The sequence below is a fragment of the Abramis brama genome, assembly GCF_963993115.1.
Source record: "Abramis brama genome assembly, chromosome: 12".
NCBI lineage: Eukaryota > Metazoa > Chordata > Actinopteri > Cypriniformes > Leuciscidae > Abramis > Abramis brama.
The window spans coordinates 28,627,115-28,652,337 of NC_139974.1; the positions used below are offsets into that span (position 1 = coordinate 28,627,115).

Consider the following 25,223-nt stretch of genomic DNA (forward strand, 5'->3'; position numbering starts at 1 on the left):
AACTAATCAATTCTGTATCCGGCACTGCAGACTGCAAAGCTCAGTTTATGAGGATGTCACGGGATGACGAACAGCTAGCTTTGGGAGGTGAGGTAAACTAACAGACTGCATAGCCTGAAGACCAAGATCAATTAATTAATCGTTTCTGTTTCTCATAATTTGGCCTTTTCCTTGCATTGCAATTTTTTTCTTATTCTATGCGATCAACATTTGATGTGTTTGGGGAATTTGGCTAACATGTAACTTTTTAAATACATTCTGCTTCAAAAAAAGATTTGTTCATTTTGATGAACGAGATTCGAAGATACGAGTTAGTAAAATGATCCGAACTTCCCACTACTACACAAAATAAGGATGCGTTACCTCAACAAAATTATCTTGTGGCCACAGCTTATCACGTTCCCACAAGTTAATGTGTCATGGCCACAACAAAACTAAGTGAACCGAACATGTCCCCTCCCGATGACCGTACAAAGCAACTCATAATGCAAGACTTACTTTCTAGATTTTTATACTGTTGAGCTGCTCCCCTCAGTTCGTTCACAACATGTGGGAAGTGGAACTCTTCCTCAATCTCCTGAAACTCTTGTAATGACAGGGTGAAAAGGCTGCAGGTGGTCAGCTCAGAAACTGTGGCCAACTGCCTTCCACCAAACAGGAAGCTGATCTCTGCAGAAACACAAAACTTAAAATGGAGAGTATGAGGCTGGTTGTTTAAAACACATTGGAGTTTTCTGGATATTTCTTAAAAATCCACAGTCAATGAAGAACATGTTGTCGGGTTGAGCATTCTGATGAATGATGATGTCACCAGCATTGAAGAACTCCTTGTCCAACTTCATCAAGATGGCTTCGGTGAATTATTTGTTAAGCGACAAAAACATGCCTTTGTTCAACAGATTGGAGCATATTTCTGCCATGATATCCTTTGAAACAGAAAACATAGCACTATTAAAAATTATTTCTATAAAAAGATACTGTTTGAGCCAAATGATTGTTTGAACAGCAGAAAAACGTATTGTGTGTTATCTAAAGTTTATATATAAAAATCAATTAGAAACCTTTCTGAGCTGTTTTGACACGATGTCAAGGATGTTCTCTTTATCCCAGTGCCACTTGTACTGGGCAGTGGTACGTTGGCACAACACTCTGGGCAGCTTTTGGAACATTGTGGAGGATTGTAGCTGGTTTATCTGAAATATTTATATATCATGGCATAATATCATCAGAGCCGCCTTGTATTTATTTGTTGAATAAACAAACTTAACAAATACAAACAATAAACAAACAGCTTTAATTTTAACTCTTAAAATTCACTTTTACCTTGTATGCATTGCCAGTCGCAGACATGCTCCCAAATGCTGTGATCACCCAAGAAATAAATGCAAAACACATTACATATCCAAGCACCATACTTAGCATACAATAGCTATCCACCGTTCATCCACACCTAAAAAATAAACAAAAGGGAATCACTTTAGTTCAATGTAAACTACTTTCTTCTTTTTTTTCTTTTTTTTTACAGTTCTTCAGTGGTGTTTGCTCATGCAAAACCTTATGCCACAATGGCTAAGCCATTGCCTTTTTTGTTTTCATCTGGCAGATGGAAATCATATGTCTGATCAATTAAAAGTAACAGCACATCATAGATTAACTAACTTTGTATCACAGGTTTTTAATGTATTTGAAGGTTTGAACTATTTTTCCCCGATCGAGGTATTCTGCAAAATGTAACAAAAAAAGATGTAACAAAAAAATGAAAATCTTGGGGAAAATCTTCCATTACAGATATGAAGTACTGAACGCAAGTGTTCCAGTGCCAAATGAGGACCATCATCAGGAAAACTAAGACAACCCTGAATAACTTCTTGACTTCTTCAAGCTGTACATTAGACACCTAAAATGATAGATAATAAAACATAAAGTATCCATAGAACAGTAAGGGTGTACAAAATACAACCAAAAATGTCCTGTTGCTTGCTGGTTTATCGTGTTATGACAGAGGAGGAAAAATGTGAGAAAATACTAAAAAAATTAAATAAAACGTCTCAGTTACGTATGGTAACCCTCGTTCCCCCGAGGAAGGAACGGAGATGTGAGTCAGAAGTGATTCTGACGAATGGGGATCGCTTGCGAGAGCCTATCTACTTGGAGTGAAACTAACGAGGGTATGGCATGCGATAATTGCACCAGCTGCTGTGCATCGCGGCGCAAGCATATAACAAGCAGCAGGTGCGTTCGCATCCTTGTTTTTCCGCTGAGGAGCCGGACCTGTGACTCAGCCGGAAGAGCGGAAGCTCAGCAACTGTGGCGAGGGGACTCGCGTCTCCGTTCCCTCCTCGGGGAAAGAGGGTTACCATACATAACCGAGACGTTCCCCTTTGTCAGCTCACTATGACGTGAGTCAGAAGTGATTCTGACGAATGGGGATATCTACCAAAACGCCACGGTTGCTGGCCCTTCCAGTGCTCTGCTTGAGCCTCCTGGTCTGACCGCAGTGTTGGGCAGAAAGTAGGAGCTCTAAGCAGAGAAGGTCAGTCACTGCTGTTCCGCAAGACCCACTCAGTGTGACTTATTGGGTAATGCTGGGAAAGCATGCCCTTGGGGAAGGGAACGCTGCGGAAGCCACATCCTACCCCGGAGGGAGGCACTGTGACGAACACATATGGACTAGCCAAGCAGGGTAGTACAACATATGGTAGTCTCTGGGGTGGTTCCAGCCTAGTTATGGGGGGAAGAACACCAGCAGAGACTCTGTTGAGGGAAAGACATGGGCTCGTCGGCAGAGGAGCTGATCGTGGAGGAATACACATATGGGGTCGCTGCAGGGACCGCTACATATGGACACCCAGCCTAACACAGGTTCCACAATGCATACGAGTGCAGGCCTGGCGTCAGACGCTCCGCAACGTCTGACTGCCGCAAGGGTGACGGAGGAACTCGCAGGGTTAGCCATTTCTGGGGAACACTACTGGAGCGATAGACGCATGTATCCGGCCCATGGGGAATGGCATTGCAAGCCGACAGTAAGAACGGGCCCCTCGCGCTACTGGCCACTGGGGGCGAGTATATAGGAAGATACCGGCTCTACACAGAGGCTATAGAATCTATTGAACGTGTTAGGTGTCGCCCAGCCCGCAGCTCTACATATATCTGTCAGCGAGGCGCCTTGAGCCAGCGCCCAGGAGGAAGCAACACTTCTAGTTGAGTGTGCTCGCAACCTGAACGGGCAAGGCATGCCTTGGGCATCGTAAGACTGATCTTACGATCTGATCTTACACAACTGATCCTCCGGAGGCAGAGCTTGCAGGTTCACTGCCTGATCCCTGAAGGGAGTGGTAGGAACCCTGAGCACATATCCAAGCCGGGGTCTCAGGATAACATGAGAGTTGGCCGGCCCGAATTCTAGGCACGATTCGTTGACCGAAAATGCTTGCAGGTCCCCTACCCTCTTGATGGAAGCCAGGGCAGTCAGGAGCACTGTCTTTAGTGACAAGATCTTTAACTCAGCTGACTGCAGTGGTTCAAAGGGAGGTCTCTGCAGTGCGCTGAGCACCAGAGACAGGTCCCAAGAGGGTATAGAGGGGGGGCGAGGCGGATTCAGTCTCCTCGCTCCCCTCAGGAACCTGCCAATCAGGTCATGCTTTCCCAACGACTTACCTTCAACTGCATCGTGATGTGCGGCAATAGCGGCAACATACACTTTGAGGGTGGAGGGAGACAGCCTTCACTCCAACCTATCTTGCAGGAAAGAAAGCACGACTCTGATCGGACATCTTCGGGGGTCTTCCCGGTGGGAAGAACACCATGCAACGAATAGGTTCCACTTCAGAGCATAGAGGCGCCTTGTTGAGGGGGCTCTAGCAGAAGTGATGGTGTCTACCACCGCTTGGGGTAGATCACCTAGAACCTCCGCGTCCCGTCCAGGGACCAGACATGAAGTTTCCAGAGGTCTGGACGCGGGTGCCATAGAGTGACCCGTCTCTGAGAAAGCAGGTCCATCCTCAGAGGAATGGGCCAAGGAGGTTCTGTCGCGAGGAGCATGAGTTCTGGGAACCAGGTCTGGTTGGGCCAATATGGCACAACTAACAAGACCTGCTCCTCATCCTCCCTGACTTTGCACAAAGTCTGTGCGAGAAGGCTCACTGGGGGAAACGCATACTTGCGTAGGCCCCGGGGCCAGCACTGTGTGCCAGTGCATCCGTGCCAAGGGTCCCCTCGGTCAGGGAATAAAACAACTGGCAATGGGTCAAGTCCGGAGAGGCAAACAGATCTATCTGAGCGGCCCCCGAAGAAGTCCCATATCAGCTGGACCACCTGAGGATGGAGACGCCACTCCCCCGGAAGCGTAGGCTGTCGTGAGAGCTCGACGGCTGCACGATTGAGCACGCCAGGGATGTGAATGGCACGAAGCGACCTCAGATGCTTCTGACTCCATAGGAGGAGATGGCGGGCGAGTTGTGACATGCGGCGGGAGCGTAGACCACCTTGAGGGTTGATGTACGCAACGGTCGCAGTGCTGTCCGTACGGACCAGTACGAGCTTGCCATGTAGCGGCCCTTTGAGGCGTCCCAGCACAAGGCGTAATGTGAGCAACTCGAGGCAATTGATGTGCCAATGCAGAAACTGCATGCCCGTTGTACGTGGCCCCCAGCCAGTAGCAGAGGCATCCGTGAAGACCACAGCATGCCTGGACACTTGTTCTAGGGGAACACCTGCCCGTAGAAACGAAGGGTCCGACCACGGGCTGAAGGTTTGGAGGCAGTGCGGGGTGACGTGCACCCGCTACGTGCCTCTCAGCCAGGCCCATCTCGCGACGCGGCCATGAAGCCAGTGCTGAAGCGGTCTCATATGAAGCAACCCGAGCGGCGTTACTGCGGTTGCGGATGCCATATGCCGCAGGAGCCTCTGAAAAAGTTTCAGTCACCACATCAGGAACAAACCAGGACCTGAAATAGTCCTATCTTATTAATTTCGGATCAAGGATGACCTAGACAGAAACAGGAATGCATTGTATCCATTTTTAACCGCATTTTAGAAAGGTAAAGCATAATAAATAATTAATATTACACTATAGACATATAAGACAATGAAGGCATGTTCATACCTGAACGTCTTCACTGAAAATGGCCATTCAAAAATTAAGGCCAACATCAACACAAAACAGGAGGTCTGAGAATACATTGAAAGTCACCCAGTATTTGTGGGCACTACCATGCAAATCATCAGAAAATGCCACGTCCAGAGGAATTGTTATAAGGTTCACAAATGTTAAGACCACCATATACACAAGATAGTAGTGCCTAAAAGACAGAAAAAGGCAAATTTTAACATTTCTTTTTAGATCACTGTGATGGCATTAATGGCACATTGACAGACATAAGAAGACATTACATCCTCATGACAACATATTTTATTTATTTAAATAAATAGTGATAATGCCATAGAAGACTTTATACCTTGAATTACCATGCAAAAAACATGGTACATATCACATAGTATCATTAGTAGCACACGTTATGTATTAATTTCAGTTGCAAGTGTAAAATTTGAGATAAGATATTACAAAAAAAATTGTTCAGTGTAATCAGTTATTGTCTGTCATTCATGTTTACCTAGAGATAAAATAAGACGTCATAATATAGCCTATATAAATATATAATTTTTACGTTACAACGATCACACTTCGAGAGAGAGCTTTTAGTAAGATTTTGTTTCGGCGCAGTACCAAACGTTTCCACTAGATGAAATACGCGTCCCATTCGTTTCCAATGCGGTCATCTTTGACCACGATCAGTAAGTGCCCGTGTGACTTTCTTTTTCTTTTTTTTTCTTCAGTACAATTTAACCTTTCTCCCCCGTAAAATTTTCGGTTAAAAATGATAATTATCATATATATGTTATGTTATATATATTAAATGTCTGCTGTTAACCCAATTAAAAGTCAGCACATATGTATCCATGTGTTATTTTCATCCCATCCTTATTGTTTGAAATTTGCTATTTTGTTATTTGCATCCCATCCTTAATGTTTACTGTCAGTCTTGAGTTTTTACCCACATGTTTACACAGAAGCAGCATTCTTGTCAAGTTCCACGGGCTTCTTTTTGTCTAACGGGTCTCGCTGACAGTGTCATCACCGTGATTGGTCAACTGCCACGTCAATCAAAATGCCCAGCACGCGATTGGTATAAATGGGTCTTTTCGCTCCACCTTCACTCCGCGTTCGGAACACTTCCGCTAGGCCACCATGCCCTGCGGAAGTTGAATTGTTACAGTTGGACACTGTGGAAACACTGGAGTGGTCGCGCGAAGGTGGCGAATTAAGAGTCGTAAACACACTGTAGGCACCTAGGACTGGGCGGAGAGAGGGTTAACTAGTTCATAAGCCCCACAGTCCCACGTAAACAGTGAAAGAAGGGTTTTAAACAGCGCCCTAAACCCCCGTCAGGTCCCGTGTGTGTGGGCGCAGCGAGGCGGGAGGAGATGGAGCCCTCGCCGGCTAAGGGTAAAGCACAGGGTCGCCTTCTGGTGTCCACCAGCCTGGACGCCAAAGATGAGCTGGAGGAGGTAGGGATCGACTCATTCCCTTTGGCCGTTAACTTCGTCCTGCACAACACACATTTGTGAAGAAAAACATGGTGAAAACTAAGTACAATAACAAAAGGACAAGCAGAATTGAGAAGTTGACACTATCAGACTTGTGGGATCACTCAGAACAGGGTTGATAGTTGCAGGGATGGCTTTTGTACTCTTTTATCTTATTTGAAGATTAAAATGCAAAGGAAGGAGTTGTTGCAGCAGTGGAAACATTATGTGTGATGAACACAATGATGTTACTATGTCATATATGTATTAAATGACAGCTGATGGTGTCAGTGACTCTCCGTCTGCTGGGAAAGGTTTTAAACAGTGATGCAGTCATGTCCTTCAATTGAGATTAGACTATTATTTATGAACATTTGGGAGATAGATAGATAGATCTATCTATTATAGGCTACATTGCTATTTAGTAGCATTTCAGCTATGTTTAATGGTAAGATAATTATGAAACAGAAATGTATACAAAAACACCAATTACATATATTTATGAAAAATATAAGTGTCAAATTTATTTTTTAGTAAGCAGTGATATATTATTGAATTGGTTGTATTTTAATATAATAATATAAATGTAAAATATTACTCCATTATAATTATATGCATTATTATTAATTACATTAGTGTAATTGTAAAATTACGATTATTGTTGTTGCTTTTGTAATTATTACATTAAATGTCTTTTTTTTTTGTCTTTTAAATGTCTATTAAAAAATGTCTTCAAATAATATAGCTTGTTCCCCCATACGATTAAATGTAGGCTATGCTTTATTAACTACAGTATTAATTTGTTTTTGACGTTCTTGCATGCACCCATATTGGTCTGTAATTTGCTAATGTGCTTACCAGTTTGTGTGTGTGTGTGTGTGTGTTTCAGCGCTTGGAGAGGTGTGTGAGCATCACCACGTCTATAACCAATGGGCTGTCAGAGCGGGAAGCCAATGATGCCATCACTGCTCATGTGAGTGTTTATTAGTCACACATCCGCCTAAAATAGCACACATCAGGATTCCCACTTCATAAAAACCTGTACATATAATGGAATTTTAAAGTTGTGAGTTTTCAGGACGTAGCCTAATAGAAATTAGTAGAATACAAAAATGAGACTTCTGTAAAATTTAGATATATTTTCGAGCAGAGCAGAAATTTTGTTCTTTTTGAATGCTTATGTTGGGAACCATATGTCCACATAACTTTAATATATCTGTTGACACTTACTGAAGTCATTTGTATACTGGGGGGCCGTTAAAGAAAGAGGTGTTATAATGCCCTTTTCACAAGATGTAAAATAAATCTCTGATGTCCCCAGAGTGTGTACGTGAAGTTTTAGCTCAAAATACCCCACAGATATTTTTAAATAGCATGTTAAAATTGTACATTTTTGAGGGTGAGCAAAAACGCACCGTTTTTGTGTCCCTCCCTTTAAATGCAAATGAGCTGCTGCTGCCGGCACAGAGGGTGGAGCTTCAACAGCTTATGTCCTTTTACCTCACACAGACATGCACTGAAAATTTCAAAAACTTTTAGCCTTTTATGTTCAAACCGAAGTCGGACAATGATGGAGAGACTCGAGAAGAAGTGACAACATGTAGACAACATTTCTGAATGGTTAGTTGATGAATTTATGTAGCTTATGTGTAGTTATCTTCTCACATAGTTATCTTCGCAAAAACGCGTTCTGTGTGAACAGCCTTAAGGATGGTAATTTAAATATAATAAGTGACAGAGAAATAGACATATGATTTAAATAGACTAATGATTTTTAAATGCTTCTCCACCAATTATCAGTTAACTGTATATTAATAAAAATTCATTGGTCCAAAAGTGTGTCTGAAATTGCTTACTTTCTGATTAGGTACTTAATTTGAATTTACTTAGCGTTCGCGGCCATTAAAAAGTATGTTCTGTATAATATGAACGTAGGTAGTATGAAAGAAATTTAGCCCCCATGTCTAAATACCATGTCGTTACAGTCACGTGACCTATCAGTGTTAGTTGTGTCGCTTCACTGCAATTTATAAATCCTCTTCCGTGGCCTCATGGGAAAGTGTCCATCAAATGTACACTTAAGAATCTCGGTGGAAGTAGTAGGTCATCCGGGTACTTTTCTCCTACTGTTTTTTGAATACTGTGTATTTGGACATACTGTACTGTTTTTCACTTACTATATAGTAGGGAAGTATTTGATTTCGGACGCAGCGCCTGTGTTATCCTACACATGCAAATCATGTGAGTCAGAAATGAGGCCTTAACTTATTTCTTTGTTATTCATAATGTGGATTTCCAGCAAATGCCTGTTATGTTTCAAGAAATGCCAATTTATTTAAGCAATAAGGTACTGTGCTATATTTGGAATATAGTCGTGACAGAAGGGTTTTATTACAGCGCGTTCAGTGGAGGCCCTGCAACCACTTCAGCAATGACTATATTCACAGTACAACATTCATGTCTTAAGGAAAATATAAAGGTTTTTTTTTTTTTTATTAGAACTTATTACCATTAAATCAAATTTTTTATATTTAATTACTAATTTAATTAGTAAACTAATTTTAAAATGTAATTTTAGTTACATTTTCAGAATCATTACTCCAGTCTTCAGTGTAACATGATCCTTTAGAAATCATTATGCTGATTTGGTTTTCAAGAAACCTTTATTATTATTACTATTATCAAGGTTGAAAATAGTTAATGTAATATTTTGTGGAAACCGTGATGCGTTTTATTTCCAGATTCTTTAATGAATAGAAGAATAAAAGACAGTATTTATTTGAAATATAAATATTTTGTAATATTATAAATGTCTTTACTGTCACTTTCGAAAAATAATAAATGCATCCTTGCTGAATAAAAGTGTTAATTTCTCTCAAAACACAATCTGCCGCAGTAGTGCATGTCATAGCTGTTGTTATGATGACTGTGTGGAATGGAATACTAGGCTAACTTACTATATTACACAATGAATACTGCATACAGTTGTTTAAAAATAGTAATTGAAACCATCAGCATTATGTAATCATAAATGTTTCCATCAGTGGGACATTACTTTTACCCTCAGGCTTATAAAAGAGAAGAACAGCATGACGTTTAGCGCACTGGTAAGTGCATGTTGACGTGTTGCTCGTGAAGTCCATGAGTTTAAATCTGGCTTGGAACTTACAATTTCCCGATGCCGGCGTTCGCCTGTCTTCTCGTCAACATTTCTTTTCAATTTGTGACTGACTTGAGATCTGAGATCAATAAAAGTGTCTAAAAGAACTAAAAAAAAATACAAGTTGAGAATACTTAAATGAACTTGGCTGTATTTAGAACCATTGTTGATGATGATGTATTCATGAAAGCATTTGATGGGTATGATGTGTGTGTGTGTGCAGGTGTGTAAGGGTCCACAGCAGCATGAGGAGGTGTGTCTGGGTCTCTTCGCGCTTCTGCTCACAGAGACCCCACAAGCACAGAGGGTACGTCGATGTTTCATGAGATCTGATTCACATACATACCACAGAATGCTCTTCTTCTCTAACTGTTCTCCCAGAACATTAACGTAGCATTGTGTCCTGCAGTGCTACAGGGACCTGACGTTAGTGAATCGGGATGGCATGAACGTGGTACTCATGAAAATCAATCAGATCCTCATGGAAAAGTTTCTTAAGCTGCAGGACGTGTGCCGCACGCAGGTGGGCCCCTGTCTGATGCCGTTGAGAACTTGGGATGACAGGAGCTGTTGTGTTTCTGTTGATGACTTATTTTAGTATTATTTATATACTATTAGTATTTATTAATATTTATAATTCAATTTTATATTTTTAGTTTTCATTTGCAAGTTTTAGTAATTGTATGTCCTGTCATTTTTATTATTGTTATTTTTGTAATTATTTTTTAAAATAATTTTTAAAATAATTTTAGTACTTCTACTTAAACATTTCAGTTTTTCATTAATTTTATTTAAAATTTAAGTTGTTTTTTTTTCAATTAATTATAAGTGTTTAGATTTCATTTTAATGTTTGTTAACAGCACCTTTGACGTCTCTTCTTTTTGTGTGGGCAGCTGGTGTGGTTGGTCAGAGAGCTGGTGAAGAGCGGAGTCATTGGTGCAGATGGGGTTCTCATGACACTCATGAAACAGATCGCTGGTGCGTTCACACACAAATTAAAGTCATTCTACATATTTACTACGTTCCCCCTATGTTGTTTGTCTAACCTACGTCAATCTGCAGGGGGAGACATCTCCAACAAAAACCTGTGGTTGGCAGAGAACGTGTTGGAGATCTTAGTTGACCAGAGGTGAGAGGTTTTAAGTCAAACAGCATGTGATGTGACTGTTGCTCTCTGGGCAGTAACTACGTCCATGCAAATGGACCAGAGTTTGTCGTCAGTTTCATGAATGTGTTTGTGTGATGGACAGAGAGTGGGTGCTGAAGAGTGGGATGTTAGTGGCCATGTCTGTGTACACATACCTGAGGCTCATAGTGGACCATGGGACGCCAAACCTGCTGTCCCTCAGACAGAGAGAGGTGGACTTCTGCATCGGACTGCTTAGAGAGAGGGTGAGTACAGGAAAGACTTCAAATCTGGACGTATGTGTTTTTTTTGTGTGTTTTTTTTGTTTTTTTAAAGAGTTACACTACTGGTCAAGTTTGGAATAATTATGTTTTTGAAAGACGTTTCTTATGCTCACCAAGGCATCATTAATTTGATCAAAAATACAGTAAAAACAGTAGTGTTGTGAAATATTATAATTTTCAATTTGAATATATTTTACAAGACTTTTTGTTCCATTGACTTGAAGACTGGAAATGCAAGCTCATGCATAGAAATTTCTGATTCCGCTACATTCAAGTTCAAGTTTGGTAAACTCTTGACCTGCGAATTTGCATCACGTGGAAATGCATGACCAACAGAAGATTGATGTGTTACAACGTGACCTCTTCGCTGCATTAAAATAATACAAACTTTTTGCTGTAAAGTGTATATTTGAGTAGATTGTATATTTTGGATTTATTATTATTTATGTTGAATTCGTTTTTGTTTTTTTAATGCCGCAATATGTGACGACATATCACGTCTGTTGCAGTGTCCATAGACATTTCACACGCTCAAAGTCTAGTGTGACTGTAATTCATTCCTGTGATGGCAAAGCTGAATTTTCAGCAGCCATTACTCCAGTCCTCAGTGTCACACAATCCTTCAGAAATCATGCTGATCTTTTTTCTTTTTTTTTTCTTATAATTTTTATATATTCCAAACTTTTAGTTTACATTGAGCACATGGCGAAATAATTTTTGGGGATGTTTTTTTGTGTCTCTAAACTGGATAATGAAGAAAAACTGGCCAACATTTGTTTTCTAGGATGCACCTCATGAAATAGATTTTTGAGCCCACATACTCTGACACATTGAGCCATGATGCAAAACTTTAAATCCTTATTGCAACATTTTTAATTGCATTTTCTGTATAAAAGACCAGAAACGCATTGAAAGTTAAATCGTTTTTATTCAGTGCGTCTTGCTGTAGTCTAATTTCAAGGACACTCCCCCTGAAGCCGGCTGAGGTGAAGGGGCTCGTTCAAGGGCACTAAAGCAGGATTGTGATGTCTGTATCTGGGTCAAGAACACTTGGGATTTAACTTGTGACTTGGGCCTGAACCAGCTGTGATTAAAGTAGGCTGCCAGCAATTATTCAACAGATTTAAAAACAGCATGAAATCAAAATTGACTGTACGTACCTTATGTAAATGTTCCTGGTCTTACTGTCTAATCAGGCTTCAACTAATAGTTATTTTGATCATCAAAATATTGGAGGCTCAAATAGCATTTGTGCTTAAATGTAGGCTATCCTATGCATCAGGATTTTTTTTGTGTGTCAGCCAAACCCGTTTGACTCAATATATTTACTTAAAAAAGATCCCTGAGATTAATATTTCAATAATTTAACAACACATTTGCATGTGTACTATTCTCTGTTCTTTTAATGGTCACATGACATGGAGGTAAACAAATAATATTTATGTCTATAATATACAGATATAATATAAGATTTTTTTTGTGTTTAAAGGAAGTTTCTCAATTCTCAAAAAGGCTAGGACTTATTTGATCAATAATAAAGTAAAAACAGTAATATTGTGAAATATTATTATGATTTAAAATAACTTTTCTATTTGAATATAAATATTTTTAAATATATTTAAAAATATATTATTCAAGCTGAATTCTCAGTAGCCTTCTCACATGCCGCATGATCCTTCAGAAATCATTCTAAAATGTGAATTTATAATCAATGTTAAAAACGGTTGCGCTGCTTAATATTTTTGTGAAAACTGTGATACTTTATTTTCAGTATCTTTGATGAATAGAAAGTTCAAAAGAACAGCATTTATTTGAAATAGAAATATTTGTAACATAATAATTGTCTTTAACTATAATTCAACTTTATCAACCTCTGATACTCATTTCTGGGTAAGTTAATATTAACCGGTATTATCAGTTTTCATTCACTCAAATCCTAATGTATAAAGTCTGCCCTACATTTTTAATTTAACTTGATTGTTACTCATTAGAGATGTTTAAATGTTTTTGTTGCTGTTTCATGTGTTGCCATTCAATGGTGATTCATGTGTTTAATTGCAATGTGATTGTGTTTTGACAGTTCATGGAGTGTTTTATCATGGGGAGGGATCTCGTCAGACTCCTACAGAATGTGGCTCGTATTCCTGAGATGGATTTGCTGTGGCGAGACCTGCTGCACAATCCTCAGACCCTTAGCCCACAGTTCACAGGTGTGTGTGAGGGAATTTCTGCAGTAACACAGTAAAGATTGTGTATGTGTTATTGAAGTGCTCTTGTCGCCTTGTCCTGCTGCAGGTATATTGCAGCTCCTCACCTCTAGAACCTCACGCAAGTTTCTGGCCTGCCGACTCACCCCTGACATGGAGACCAAGCTGCTGTTCATGACCTCCAGGGTAAACACACAAACACTGATACCTGACATGGAAACCACAATTTGTTTGTGACTTGAAAGCCAAACGCTCTTGCTCTCCCTGGCTGCAGGTTCGGTTTGGCCAGCAGAAGCGCTATCAGGACTGGTTTCAGCGACAGTATCTATCCACAGCTGAGAGCCAATCACTGCGCTGTGACCTCATTCGTTATATATGTGGTGTGGTTCATCCATCCAATGAAGTGCTGAGCTCTGACATTTTGCCGCGCTGGGCGATTATTGGCTGGCTCCTGACTACCTGCACGGTAAGCAAATATTTTAAACATTTCCTAAAGTTCCCTGTGTGTCCTTAAAAAGTCTTAAATTAAGTTTTATCAAATTTAAGGTCATAAAAAGTCTTAAATACCTTAAATGGTATAAGAAGTCTTAATTATCATTTCAAGAGGTCTTAAATTTGGAGATGGAAAAGCAATAATTGTGAAATGGCTTAATATAATGTTTAAAGCTTTTGTAAGCTTTGCATTGTTTCAAAGTTAAAAACGCAGCACTGTTGCACATTCTACAGACTCAAGCTTTCAGGGCAGTTTGCCCATCAATGAATAGCCCATGTTTATGCCAAGTGATTACTTTGATCTACCGTTTATTAAAGGTGCTCTAAGCGATGTTGTGTGATGTCACTTCTTGTTGACGTTCGAAGTATTGTCAAACAAAAACGGAGGCTAGCTCGACCCTCCCTCCTCCTCATCCCGTCCCCTCCCCCTCCCTTCCGTGCTTCCTTAGACAGGCTTTTCCGATGTAAATTCGGGACTTCGCGCGTTCCTTCTCCTTTTCCCTCTTCTTTGCTATTAGTTCATCGGAACGTCATGTCTTTGGTGTGTGTCGGCCATATCAAAATTCAAGAGAATATAATTCTAACGTTAGTCGTTGTCTAGGACATCTCTCCTCTAGCTAACTTCCCTCTTCATGCTTCTCTCTCCTCCACTCCCCACACACCCCCCTTCATGTTCACGTGCAATAACCCCCCCACCCCCACCCCCAAATCATTCTTGTCGGTTATTGACTGGAACACTGTTTGTTATGTTTCGTGGTGCAGGTTGGCCCAATTTGTTTTTCTTGCTGTTTGTGGAGCTTGGGCTGTCTACAGAGACCGCGTTTTTTTTAGAATGTGTTCAGGGGACAGGCAGCTAGCGGATAGTGAGATGTTTGCTGTATGTGACAAAAAATGATTCAGCCTAAAAAATGTGTGACATCGCTTAGAGCACCTTTAATTATAACAATGTTTACCTTATGGTGTTTATAGCATACCTGCAAACTCGTCACCTTTGGAAAGGAAAGTTTCGATGGCATTTTCTTTTATAACTCTGTAAAATGCTTAATAAATTAGCGTTTATAAGCTCAGTGCTGCTTTTTTTAGAGGTAACCAGGGTAACTGCTATATTTCTGCTGTTCCATAAGTGGCATCTTCTGTCAGAGAGTGAAAGTGCATTTTTATTCAGCATGTCTGCCTTTTTTGACCAATGAAAAAGTTCTCATATTTTTTTACGCAGCATAAATTAATATACATTTAATCATTTATACTTTTGACTCTTTCCTTTTCTTAAAAAATGCCTGAAATGTGAGTTTTATAATTTTATAAAACTTTTTGTTTTTGTCAAAACCTGTATTATTTGAACTTTAAAGTTTAAATTGTGTTTTTTACAGTCAATTTACAGTTTAAAATGTTTCCATACACATTCCCCTGCCTTGCCCATATGGTATTAATTTTATTTGTGCAGGTCTTAAAAAGGGTCTCAAGAATTTAAAAAACCTTTAATTAATTTTTCCCCACAGTCTAATGTTGCTGCATCTAATGCCAAACTGGCCTTGTTCTATGACTGGCTCTTCTTCAACCCTGAGAAAGACAGCATCATGAACATTGGTAAGAGAGGCATGATGCCATTACTGTGTCTTTCAGCTTTGACTTCATAAACAGACATGTAATAACCACATGCTTTGCCTTAACCCAGTCACTGATGCTCTGTTTTTTCTTTGATCTTTCTCTCTCACTCTATCTCTTTCTCTTTCAGAGCCAGCCATTTTGGTGATGCATCACTCCATGAAGCCACATCCTGCTATTACAGCCACACTTCTGGACTTCATGTGTCGGGTGAGAAACCTGTTTCTCAGCTCTTAATGTATCTAAGAGCTTGATCATTTCTTGCACATTAAGTGTGAGTCATGGCTTTAAAAATAGAATCACCAGAATTTAACAGAAGTGTCTTTTTAAAAGACACATTTAAAAATATCAAATCAAAATGGACAATTTTTTAATAAGTGTATTATGGTTTTTCAGAGTAAATAACTTTCCCTCTGGAATTACTGTAACACTTTACAAGAAGGCCCTATTAGTTAACATTGGTTAATGCATTAACTAACCATGACAAATACATTTGTTACAGTTTTTATTAGTCTTTCTTAACATTAGTTAATAAAAATACAACTATTCTTTGTTAGTTCATGTAAGCTCAGGTCCATTGAATAATATTAACATACAACTTTTGATTTAAAAAATGTATTAGTTAATGTTGAAATTAAAATGAACTAAGATTAATAAATGCTTTAATTAATATTTCTAATGTAGTTAACAAATGAGAACTAAAACAACTTTTTTGCCGATAATATGAAAGGAATCCAGTTGCAGTCCAGTAAAAAAAAAAGTCCTGTCCTGCATTATTTTCCACTGAATATTCTGTTTGACTCTGAAATAAATAACATAATACAAGGTAAATGTGTTGTGAATGCCAGTTATTGTTGTGTTTTAATTCTTTGGTTTACCCGCTGTCGTCTTCTTCTTCAGATCATCCCAAACTTTTTTCCTCCTCTTGAGGTTCAAGTGCGGCAGGGTGTCTTCAACTCTCTCAACTTTATCATGGAGAAGAGAGTTCTGGCGTTAGTTTACACACGCACACAATCAATACCATGTGCTCATACAGACACTTCATCAAGAATGCCAACCCATGTGACCCTGCTGTTTTCAAGATGCTTTGTTATATAACGATCCTGACTATCTCTCTCCCTTTCGCAGTCATCTAGCACCTCTGTTTGACAACCCTAAACTGGACCGTGAGCTGCGGTCTATGCTGAGAGAACGCTTCCCAGAGTTCTGCAGTTCCCCGTCACCGCCCTCAGAAGGTCAGAGCTACACACCACTCTTTCATTGCAAGTCATGTCAATAAATAAAAGCTCCAACCCAATTCAATCCACCAGAAATGTTATACAAAAAGGCAGTTTGGCTTACTTTTTTTTTTTTAGCATACTATGATTTGAAAAGCAAAGTAAAGTAATAGCATTAGTATGAGATTAGGATCAATATTTGCCTATTAACATCTTATACAAGGAGGAGGGATTTGTGACCTTTTGTGTAGTTGAGGTTGTGGTCACATTTATTAAATGATTGAACCTAAAAGTTGATCATAAAGGAATTAATAATTAATAATTTAGCCTACATGCAAATATGTATACTGCTCAATACCAGGGGGGTCTCTTGTATTGAGATCCAATTGTATGTCTTACTACTTAGTTATCTACTTTTCTGTTTCATCAGTGAAGTAAATGCTTTATTAGAAATATGTAGTGTGTAGTGCAGCAGTCCTGTCTGACTCCGAGGCCCCTCATTGTCAAGGAATTCTTTTAATTTATTATATTTTTATTTTTTATTCAATTTCTACCCAATTAAGTATTTTAGAGCTTGACATAACTAGAAATATTTATATTTATTATAAAAATTTGTTTTGGTATTTAAATAAAAATGAAAAATAAGAAATGCGTCAGCTTACACCTTTTTTCCCTGTTATTTTAAGGCTGGTTTTGTCTGATTTTAAATAATTTTAAGTCATCTTGTGGTTAAGGCCTTGAAGGCCCTTGAAACTAAGGCCATCTAGTGTGCCCTGGACCCCCTATCTCAAAAGTCAGTGGAATGAAATTCTGCTTGAAGAGTCGTATGTTTTACTGTTGAACATTTGTTTAATCTGTTATGTAGTAAAAATGGAGGAATCTGTTCCCTTGGAGATGGACAATCATGTGCTTGATAAGGAGGATGGTTGCTATGACACCACAGATGCTACCTTCAGTGATGATGAGGAAGAGCTGAACAACAAGGGTAAGATGCTTTTTAGTAGCGGCAGATCCACTTTAGGTCAGGCCTTTAGATCAACCTATTAAGAATAAAATGCTCTGCTTCACAAAGTTGTTTTAGTTTGAGTGGAGCTTATGTGCTATCTAGATCTAATCTAGATCAGTGGCTCTGGCTCAAAATTATGCCCATGACCCAGTTTTGTATTTTCAGTTCATATCAGTGGCATCATGATATTCACCCTTGTTTATCCCAAGGTAAAAAACGAGAGTTCAAGTTCCAACAGCTCAAGGAAACCTACATTGAAGAACCTGCTGACATCACACCTTTCGTGGACCAATTGGACGAGGCGCTTAAAGAGAGGGTTCTCCAGCTGCAGAAAGGGAGGTGAGACACTTGATAACCTGTATTATGGATATATTAAGATCTCAATTGCATAAGTCTCATTTGTGCGGCTCTTTCTCTCTCAGTGACACAGAAACACACTGCGAGGTCATGCAGGAAATTGTGGATCTTATTTTAGAGGTGAGCTTTGCTCAGGGTGAATATTTCGAGCTGAGCTTCAAATACAGCTGACTTTTTACACCACTTTTTTTTTTTTCTTCATTCGTCCTATTTCAGGAGGATTTTGACTCAGAACAGATGTCCACTCTAGCTTCCTGTCTGGCTGAACTGTTTAAGAGTCACTTTAGAGGAGATGTGTTACCTGAGGAGATCACAGAAGAGTATGTTTTTCTCTTTCTCTCTGACTAGTCCTGCTAAGTCTATTAGCACACTATCTAGTGGTTAGCACTTTGAGCCGTGATGCTCATCTGGGACATGTGTCTTCCAGCCTGAGTTGTATGCTTATCCCGTTGCCCCTGTTTTCTTCCCATTATGTCCTGTTACTTTATAACTACATACTATATACTTTATTTTTCTTAATGAAGAGGCTAATATGTTGCTGTGTGTGCTAATAGGTCGCTGGAGGATTCCGTGTGTAAGCCGGTGTGTCTGATATTCAGGAACTTGTGTCAGATGCAGGAAGACAACAGTGGCTTCTCTGTTCTGCTGGACCTGCTCGCTGAGCTCTACCAGAAACAGCCGAAAATCGGTTATCATTTGCTCTACTACCTCAAAGCCAGGTACAGTCAAATGTTCTTTAGTCCAAAAAATATCAAAAGCAAGCAAATGACGAAGTCATTAGGGGTGTGCCGGTTTCAGAATTGGTGATGACGGTTATGACGTGAGTCAAATGTGACGGTTCGTAACATAACCGTCGTCGGGGGGGTTGCGACGTTCGTCTGTTATAGAACAACTTAGTTTATATAAAATTCCGCACCAACGTTTTTTGACCAGATTTCAAAGCCGCACCCGCCTGCCATCCGCTGATTGTTTTGCGGTCTATGGACGATGCAATGCTCTGCTGATGCGAGCCGCAAGAAAGCCCTTGTCTGTTCTAGAAAGGATGCAGCAAAGATATTTCATGCTAATGTATGAGGCATAGGCCTACGCTGAGTTTCATTCATTTACGATGAGATGCGCTCTAGTTCAGCTTCACAATGCAATGCATGTGAACGCGGCGCATCAGAGCCTTCATGTCACGGTTATTATATTGTCTCCTATATTTGCTTTTTATTTTTTAAATACATACAATTGGTTGATGAAACATTTATTAAAATTAAGATACAATTTGTACAAAACGAAATTCGCTTTAAAGAAAGGTTTTCTACAAAGCAAAACTTAATGAAGTGGTAAAAATCATGTCTGACGATTTACAAAACAAAACTTCATTAAGTGGTAAAAACCATGTCTCCCGATTGAAAATGTTCATTGCTAATGTTTATTATTGCAAATGTTTTTCATTTGTTTAATAAATCTCATAATGATGGCACATCACTAGGCCTATATCGTAGCTTTTATTTCTATCTCAAATGATTGGCGGTCGGTCAAGGGGTAGCTACTTGGCAAAGAATCAAATACAGTTGGAAACGACGTAGACCATTAATAACACCGACTGTTAACAATTGTTTTGAATTAGTATTTAAACATTCTCTATGATAAAAAATGTTTGTAAAAAATATTTTAATAACACGGTTTTGGCGGTTATAGAGTTTTAATGACAGTGTTCAACTATAACCGTCGGTCTCACGGTTATATACTAACCGTCACACCCCTAGAAGTCATGATGGTAAACACAGAAGGCTCTTCTCATCTCCTGTCCTAGCTCTTTCAGTTTCACTTTTTGAATGACAGACTACTGTCACCTGCTGGTATGGAGAGTTATTTTCTCTCATGCAAATGCAGAACATAAATGCTAGTTGGCCATTGGCTGTTGTCTTTATCGACATGTTCAAGTGAAACTTTTTTACCCAGACACAAGATAAGTGAGGCGACACCACAGTTGACTTTCGTTGCTGCATCAAAATTGACAGACAAATTGCTGCATCTTTTAAGAAAAATAATATAATAATAATAATATCAAATTAGTTGGTAAAATTACAATACTAATATTTATGTATGTTTTGAAATTTTAGTGTTTTTATAGTAGACTGTCATTTTTATGTACGTCTTTGCAGCAAAGCAGCAGCGGGGAAGATGAGTCTGTACGAATCGTTTGCTCAGGCCACGGCTCTGGGTGACCTGCACACCTGCTTGATGATGGACATGAAGGCCTGTCAGGAGGATGACGTGAGGCTACTGTGCTATCTAACCCCCTCCATCTATTCAGAGGTAATGCATGGTCATACTCCAACATCATGTGTCTGCAACTGAGAGTTTTACACCCTTTTCTTACTTTTTTTGTGTTGTACAGTTCCCAGATGAAACCCTGCGTAGTGGAGAGCTCCTCAACATGATCGTAGCTGTCATTGATTCAGCACAGGTTTCAAATTTACACCTTTAAAGGGATAGTTCATCCAAAAATGAAAATTATATCATCATTTACTCATTCTCATGTCATTTCAAACCCAGAAGACCGACAAACATTCTCGAAACACAAATAAAGATATATTTTTAATGAAGCCTGAGACCTTTGTGTCTCTCTATTGAAAGTCCATTACACTAAAGTTTTGATGCTTCAGAGAGTTCATATCGAGATCATAAAAGTAAGCCATGTGAATAGAGCAATTTAATCCAAGTCTTCTGACGAGACCCAATCACTTTATATGATAAACAAATTTAATTTAGGCTTTTATTCACATATAAACAATGATAAACACACATGCATAGAGCACATCAAATATGGTCAACTGAAGCTCAGCTGTACTTGCTTGATGCACGAGAAACGATTAAGGTTTGTACGGTGTGACTGATGACAAAATGTCCATTTTTGGGTGGACGATCCCTTTGATACTGATTACATTCAAATTAATTTGTTTTCCAAATCTCTGTTAACCTCTTCCTCTTGTTTTCACAGCTTCAGGAGCTGATGTGTCACGTGATGATGGGTAATCTGGTCATGTTCCGTAAAGACTCAGTCCTCAACATTCTCAGTAAGTTTAAGTCAGTTTTCAAGCTCTGATGGTTCTCCATCTGGCCCCTCAAGTTTCTGATCAAATTGCATTATTACACCAAACAATTATGCGGACATAATTTTTAGCCGGGCTGTCATGCAAAGAAATTATTAACACATGCAAAAACATAGTAAAATAAAACCTGTAGCTGTAGTTTGCCTTTTTTGCCAAATAATTTTGTCAGATAAATACCTTAACCAAGTTCAGTGTTTTGTTTTTCCTGCATATTAAAAAAAATGAAAATATTTTCCTCATATTTTCATCACATAATCGAACTTGTAGGGTCATAAAAAAACAAATATCCCCTCTGGACATCACTTTTGGCAACTACTGAATTCTTAGCTTGTTTTGTCAGTGTAGCCAGAACATGGATGTCAGACTGACTCTGTGCTAAAAGCTTTAGTGTGAAATCTGTGTTTATCTGTGTGAATGTGCCAGACATTCTTCCATGGCTTTGTAAATGTAATTTTCCCCTCTGCATCTGTGTGTTACAGTTCAGTCTCTGGACTGGGAGACATTTGAGCAGTACAGCACATGGCAGCTTTTCCTGGCGCACAGTATCCCTCTGGACACCATCACCCCCATTTTACAGCACCTCAAATACAAGGGTAAGCATCACTCTACATAGACACACACTTTCACTTTACACTTACATTTCCCATAATTCTCTTCTCTCTCTATTCGCAGAGCATCCTGAGGCTTTATCCTGCCTGCTGCTGCAGTTACGCAGGGAAAAGTAAGTCTTTTCACACAAGTGGTTACTTATCTTTTCTGCTGTGGGACACAGTCTTTTTTTTTATTCATTTTTTTTTTTTTTGCTGTGCTGTGCTGAAGGCCAAGTGAGGAGATGGTGAAGATGGTGCTAAGCCGACCCTATCACCAAGAGGATCAGTTCACCACCAGCATCCTGCGGCACTGGGCGGCTAAACACGATGACCTGCTGGGAGAACACATCAAAGCCCTGCTCATCAAGAACAACAACATGCCCCGCAAACGACAGAGGTAATGACATGTTCATGTTAGCTTTCCTGTAGCTCAAACAGTAGAACGTTGGCGCTTGCAACGCTAAGGTCATGGGTTCGATTCCCAGGGAAAGCAAGAACTGATAAGAATGTAAATGTGTACCTTGAAATGCGATGTAAGTCGCTTTGGATAAAAGCGTCTGCCAAAATGCATAAATGTAAATGAAACATAAATGTAAATGTTCTTCGGCTAGTTCTAAAACCCTCCTGTGACATTGAACCGAAAGATAGATGCTGTGTGGTTAAGGCCCTGGGCTGAGGACACAAAGGTTGCAGGTTCAAGCTCAGGTGGATTGACCACAGGGTCAGTATCCCTGGAGAAACATGAAGTACATTGAATATTTACAGTATAAAATTAACTAGTGTTGTGGAAATCACAAAGATCTTGCCAGTGGGCAAGTTTTCTGCCCACTCATTGTGTCATGACTTGCAAGTATGATGGCACGAAGAAACAAATATTTTAATAGCATCTCTGATTTAAAACTCAGTAGCAAAAATGCCAATATTGCTGAAGTTTGACTTATTATTAAATATCATGCAAGGAATGATTGTGTGGAAAACACAAGTAAATCTTGCCCAAAAAAATCTACTTTTAACAGTTTGGGTTGAAATTATGGTTTTCTAATTGGGGAAAAAAGCACCTGTTCAAATTCATTTCAAATTATATAATTTAAAGTTTATATATACACAACTGTTCAAAAGTTTAAGGTCAGTAATGTATATAAATTTATACTTTTATTCAGCAAGGACTCAGTTACAGTAAAGATATGTATTGTTACAATAGATTTCTTTTTCAAATAATGCTGTTCTTTTAAACTTTCTATTCTTAAAAAAATCCTGGGAAAAACTGTTTCCACAAAAATATTAAACCACAAAACTTATTTTAACTGATAATAATAATAAGAATTTTTTTTAATTTTTAATTTTATAATTTTTTAAGCAGCAAATCTGCACATTAGAATGATTTCTGAAGGATCATGTGACACTGAAGACTGGGAAATTCAGCTTTGCCATCACAGTAATAAATTACATTTTAAAATATATTCAAATAGAAAATAGTAATTTAAAATAGTAATAATGGTTCACAATATTACTGTATTACCAAATAAATGCAGGTCTGTTGAGCATAAAGAGAATCCTTCAAAAGCATAGAAAAAAATCTTACGAAACTTTTGAAAGGTAGTGTAATTTTTGAATATACACATATTTGAGTTGCGCTGTGTTTTTGTGTAGCTTGAGGAGCTCCAGCAGTAAACTGGCTCAGCTGACCCTGGAACAGATGCTGGAACATTTGGACAGTTTGAGACTCAATCTCAGCAACACCAAGAACAACTGTGAGTTCCCCCCCACAGCCAATACTCTTAACACCACTAAATTCTTAGCAGCCTGGTTGTCTATTTTACTGTTCATATTGACTTAAACATTGATATCTGAATTCTTCTTGTTGGTGTATCAGTTTTTTCCCAGACACCCATATTACAGGCCCTGCAGCATGTTCAGGCCAGCTGCGATGAGGCCCACAAAATGAGGTGTGTTTTTGCTTGACAGGGCACAATTATCAGCATTTATTTATTATTGTATTGTATTTTCCAGTTCTTTGACTAAATGTCCATCGCTTCTTTCTTCTGTCAGGTTCAGTGATCTTTTCTCATTGGCTGAGGAATATGAGGATTCCTCCAAACAGCCTAAATCTCGACGCAAAGCCCCGGCGTCCTCGCCACGGTCCCGCAAGGGTGCGGCTCCTCAACCCTGCAATGAAGAGGAGAGCGCATCCAGCAGCGCTTCGGTAAATCTACACTCACAAATTGACATCATCACGAAGACCTTCAGACTAGCACCCATATTATTATTATGTTCTACTCGTCATCTGTTTTCAATGACTTTTGTTGACTCCCCTCCAGGAGGAAGAGGACTCCAAACCCAAAGCTCCCAAGAGGAAACGGAAAGGCTCATCTGCAGTAGGTTCTGACAGCGACTGAGAGGACAAATCCTCATGCCAACCACACCCAGCATAACCACGCCCCCTCTGTGATTGTGTCGTCACTGGAGACTACCTGTCAATCATCGACTCCAGCCAATCGGGGACAGCCTGTCCAAACACTCTCCTATTGTAGGGGCAGAACTCTTTCTCTGGACTCAAATGCAGAGGAGCCTGGGAGACAAGCCTCTACTATCTCTAACCACTGCACTGCTCGGCTATTTTAAGCCTGAGAGTTTGGTTAAGTGCAAGGATGGGCGCAGTGGGGGCGGCTAAGCCTGGAAAATCTAAACCCAGACTGGCATAGACTGACAGATGTACAAACAAGACAGACTGCCTTAACAAAGAGGGTTATTTAATGTTCCTCAATGGCCCATCCATAAAAATTCATGCCAATGTACTTCAAAGAACGATTACCCACTAACGTTAGTGAACCCGGACTGTAACATGAAGTACAGGGATCTTAAACTGATTAAAGATTTTACTGCATTTGGAGGTTCATTTTGGAATGGTGGAAAGCAGATATGGGCCTTCAGGTTCAAGCCTTTTATCTTTTCATATTGAACAGACCTTTCCCATGCCCATCATTAATAAAGATTGACATTCTGTCCTGTTTGGACACTGTGGCTCTGCAGAGTGGAGCCGGAGACTTTACAGAGGGTCTGTGAGTTTTTATCTCATGTTTGAAATGCACAGAGTTGCAGAAAGCAGGACCGTACAAATGGAGGACTTGACTTGGACTTTTTAAAGAATTCTTTCTACTGACTTATTTTCATAAAAACAGATTGTAACTATGTTAAAGGACTATGATATTAATAAAAAAGGGCGGAAAAAGTTTGGTTTTCTTACCAAAATGTCACATTTGAAGTCTTGTATTCTTGTTGGGATGAAAACAAACGTATTTGCTGTCTTCAATAACATACTACTCTACCATTTTTTTTAGTTTGCACACTGGATGTACATTATGCTTAACATGCAAACTGTCTGTATACATACAATACCTGGATAATCTGATTTTTTATAGTGTATCATATACAAAAGGGCACACTCTATCCCACAATGCATTGTTCGGCTGATTAGGCCTTCCATTT

General features: G+C 39.4%; 1 protein-coding gene and 1 long non-coding RNA gene across 2 annotated transcripts; one reads left to right on the top strand and one right to left on the bottom strand.

Moving 5' to 3' along the window:
* Positions 1-808: 808 nt before the first annotated feature.
* LOC311094090 lies at positions 809-1,434 on the bottom strand. Its single transcript, XR_014608561.1, has 3 exons — positions 1,324-1,434; positions 1,062-1,193; positions 809-926 (listed from the first exon to the last, which is right to left on the bottom strand). It is a non-coding gene; the product is annotated as an uncharacterized lncRNA (long non-coding RNA).
* Positions 1,435-6,257: 4,823 nt separating this feature from the next.
* On the top strand, positions 6,258-24,991 carry ints3 (integrator complex subunit 3). The gene is made up of 29 exons (XM_084132080.1): positions 6,258-6,570; positions 7,478-7,561; positions 9,972-10,055; positions 10,158-10,271; positions 10,643-10,727; positions 10,812-10,878; positions 11,000-11,141; positions 13,240-13,369; positions 13,455-13,552; positions 13,641-13,832; positions 15,358-15,445; positions 15,594-15,673; positions 16,364-16,455; positions 16,592-16,698; positions 17,546-17,665; positions 17,896-18,025; positions 18,109-18,163; positions 18,260-18,363; positions 18,598-18,762; positions 20,197-20,350; positions 20,433-20,501; positions 21,036-21,111; positions 21,627-21,740; positions 21,820-21,868; positions 21,967-22,134; positions 23,388-23,488; positions 23,611-23,683; positions 23,787-23,940; positions 24,056-24,991. Exons 1-29 carry the CDS (start codon positions 6,487-6,489, stop codon positions 24,131-24,133), a joined length of 3,057 nt encoding a protein of 1,018 aa, XP_083988206.1. The 5' UTR covers positions 6,258-6,486; the 3' UTR covers positions 24,134-24,991.
* Positions 24,992-25,223: the final 232 nt, after the last annotated feature.

Excerpts from the sequence above, each read along its gene's own strand:
- ints3 (XM_084132080.1), top strand. The coding sequence starts at position 6,487 with ATGGAGCCCTCGCCGGCTAAGGGTAAAGCACAGGGTCGCCTTCTGGTG. Across the intron at positions 16,456-16,591 it reads ATGGAGAAGAGAGTTCTGGC|TCATCTAGCACCTCTGTTTG; the intron begins GTTAGTTTACAC and ends TCCCTTTCGCAG. Across the intron at positions 22,135-23,387 it reads ATGCCCCGCAAACGACAGAG|CTTGAGGAGCTCCAGCAGTA; the intron begins GTAATGACATGT and ends GTTTTTGTGTAG.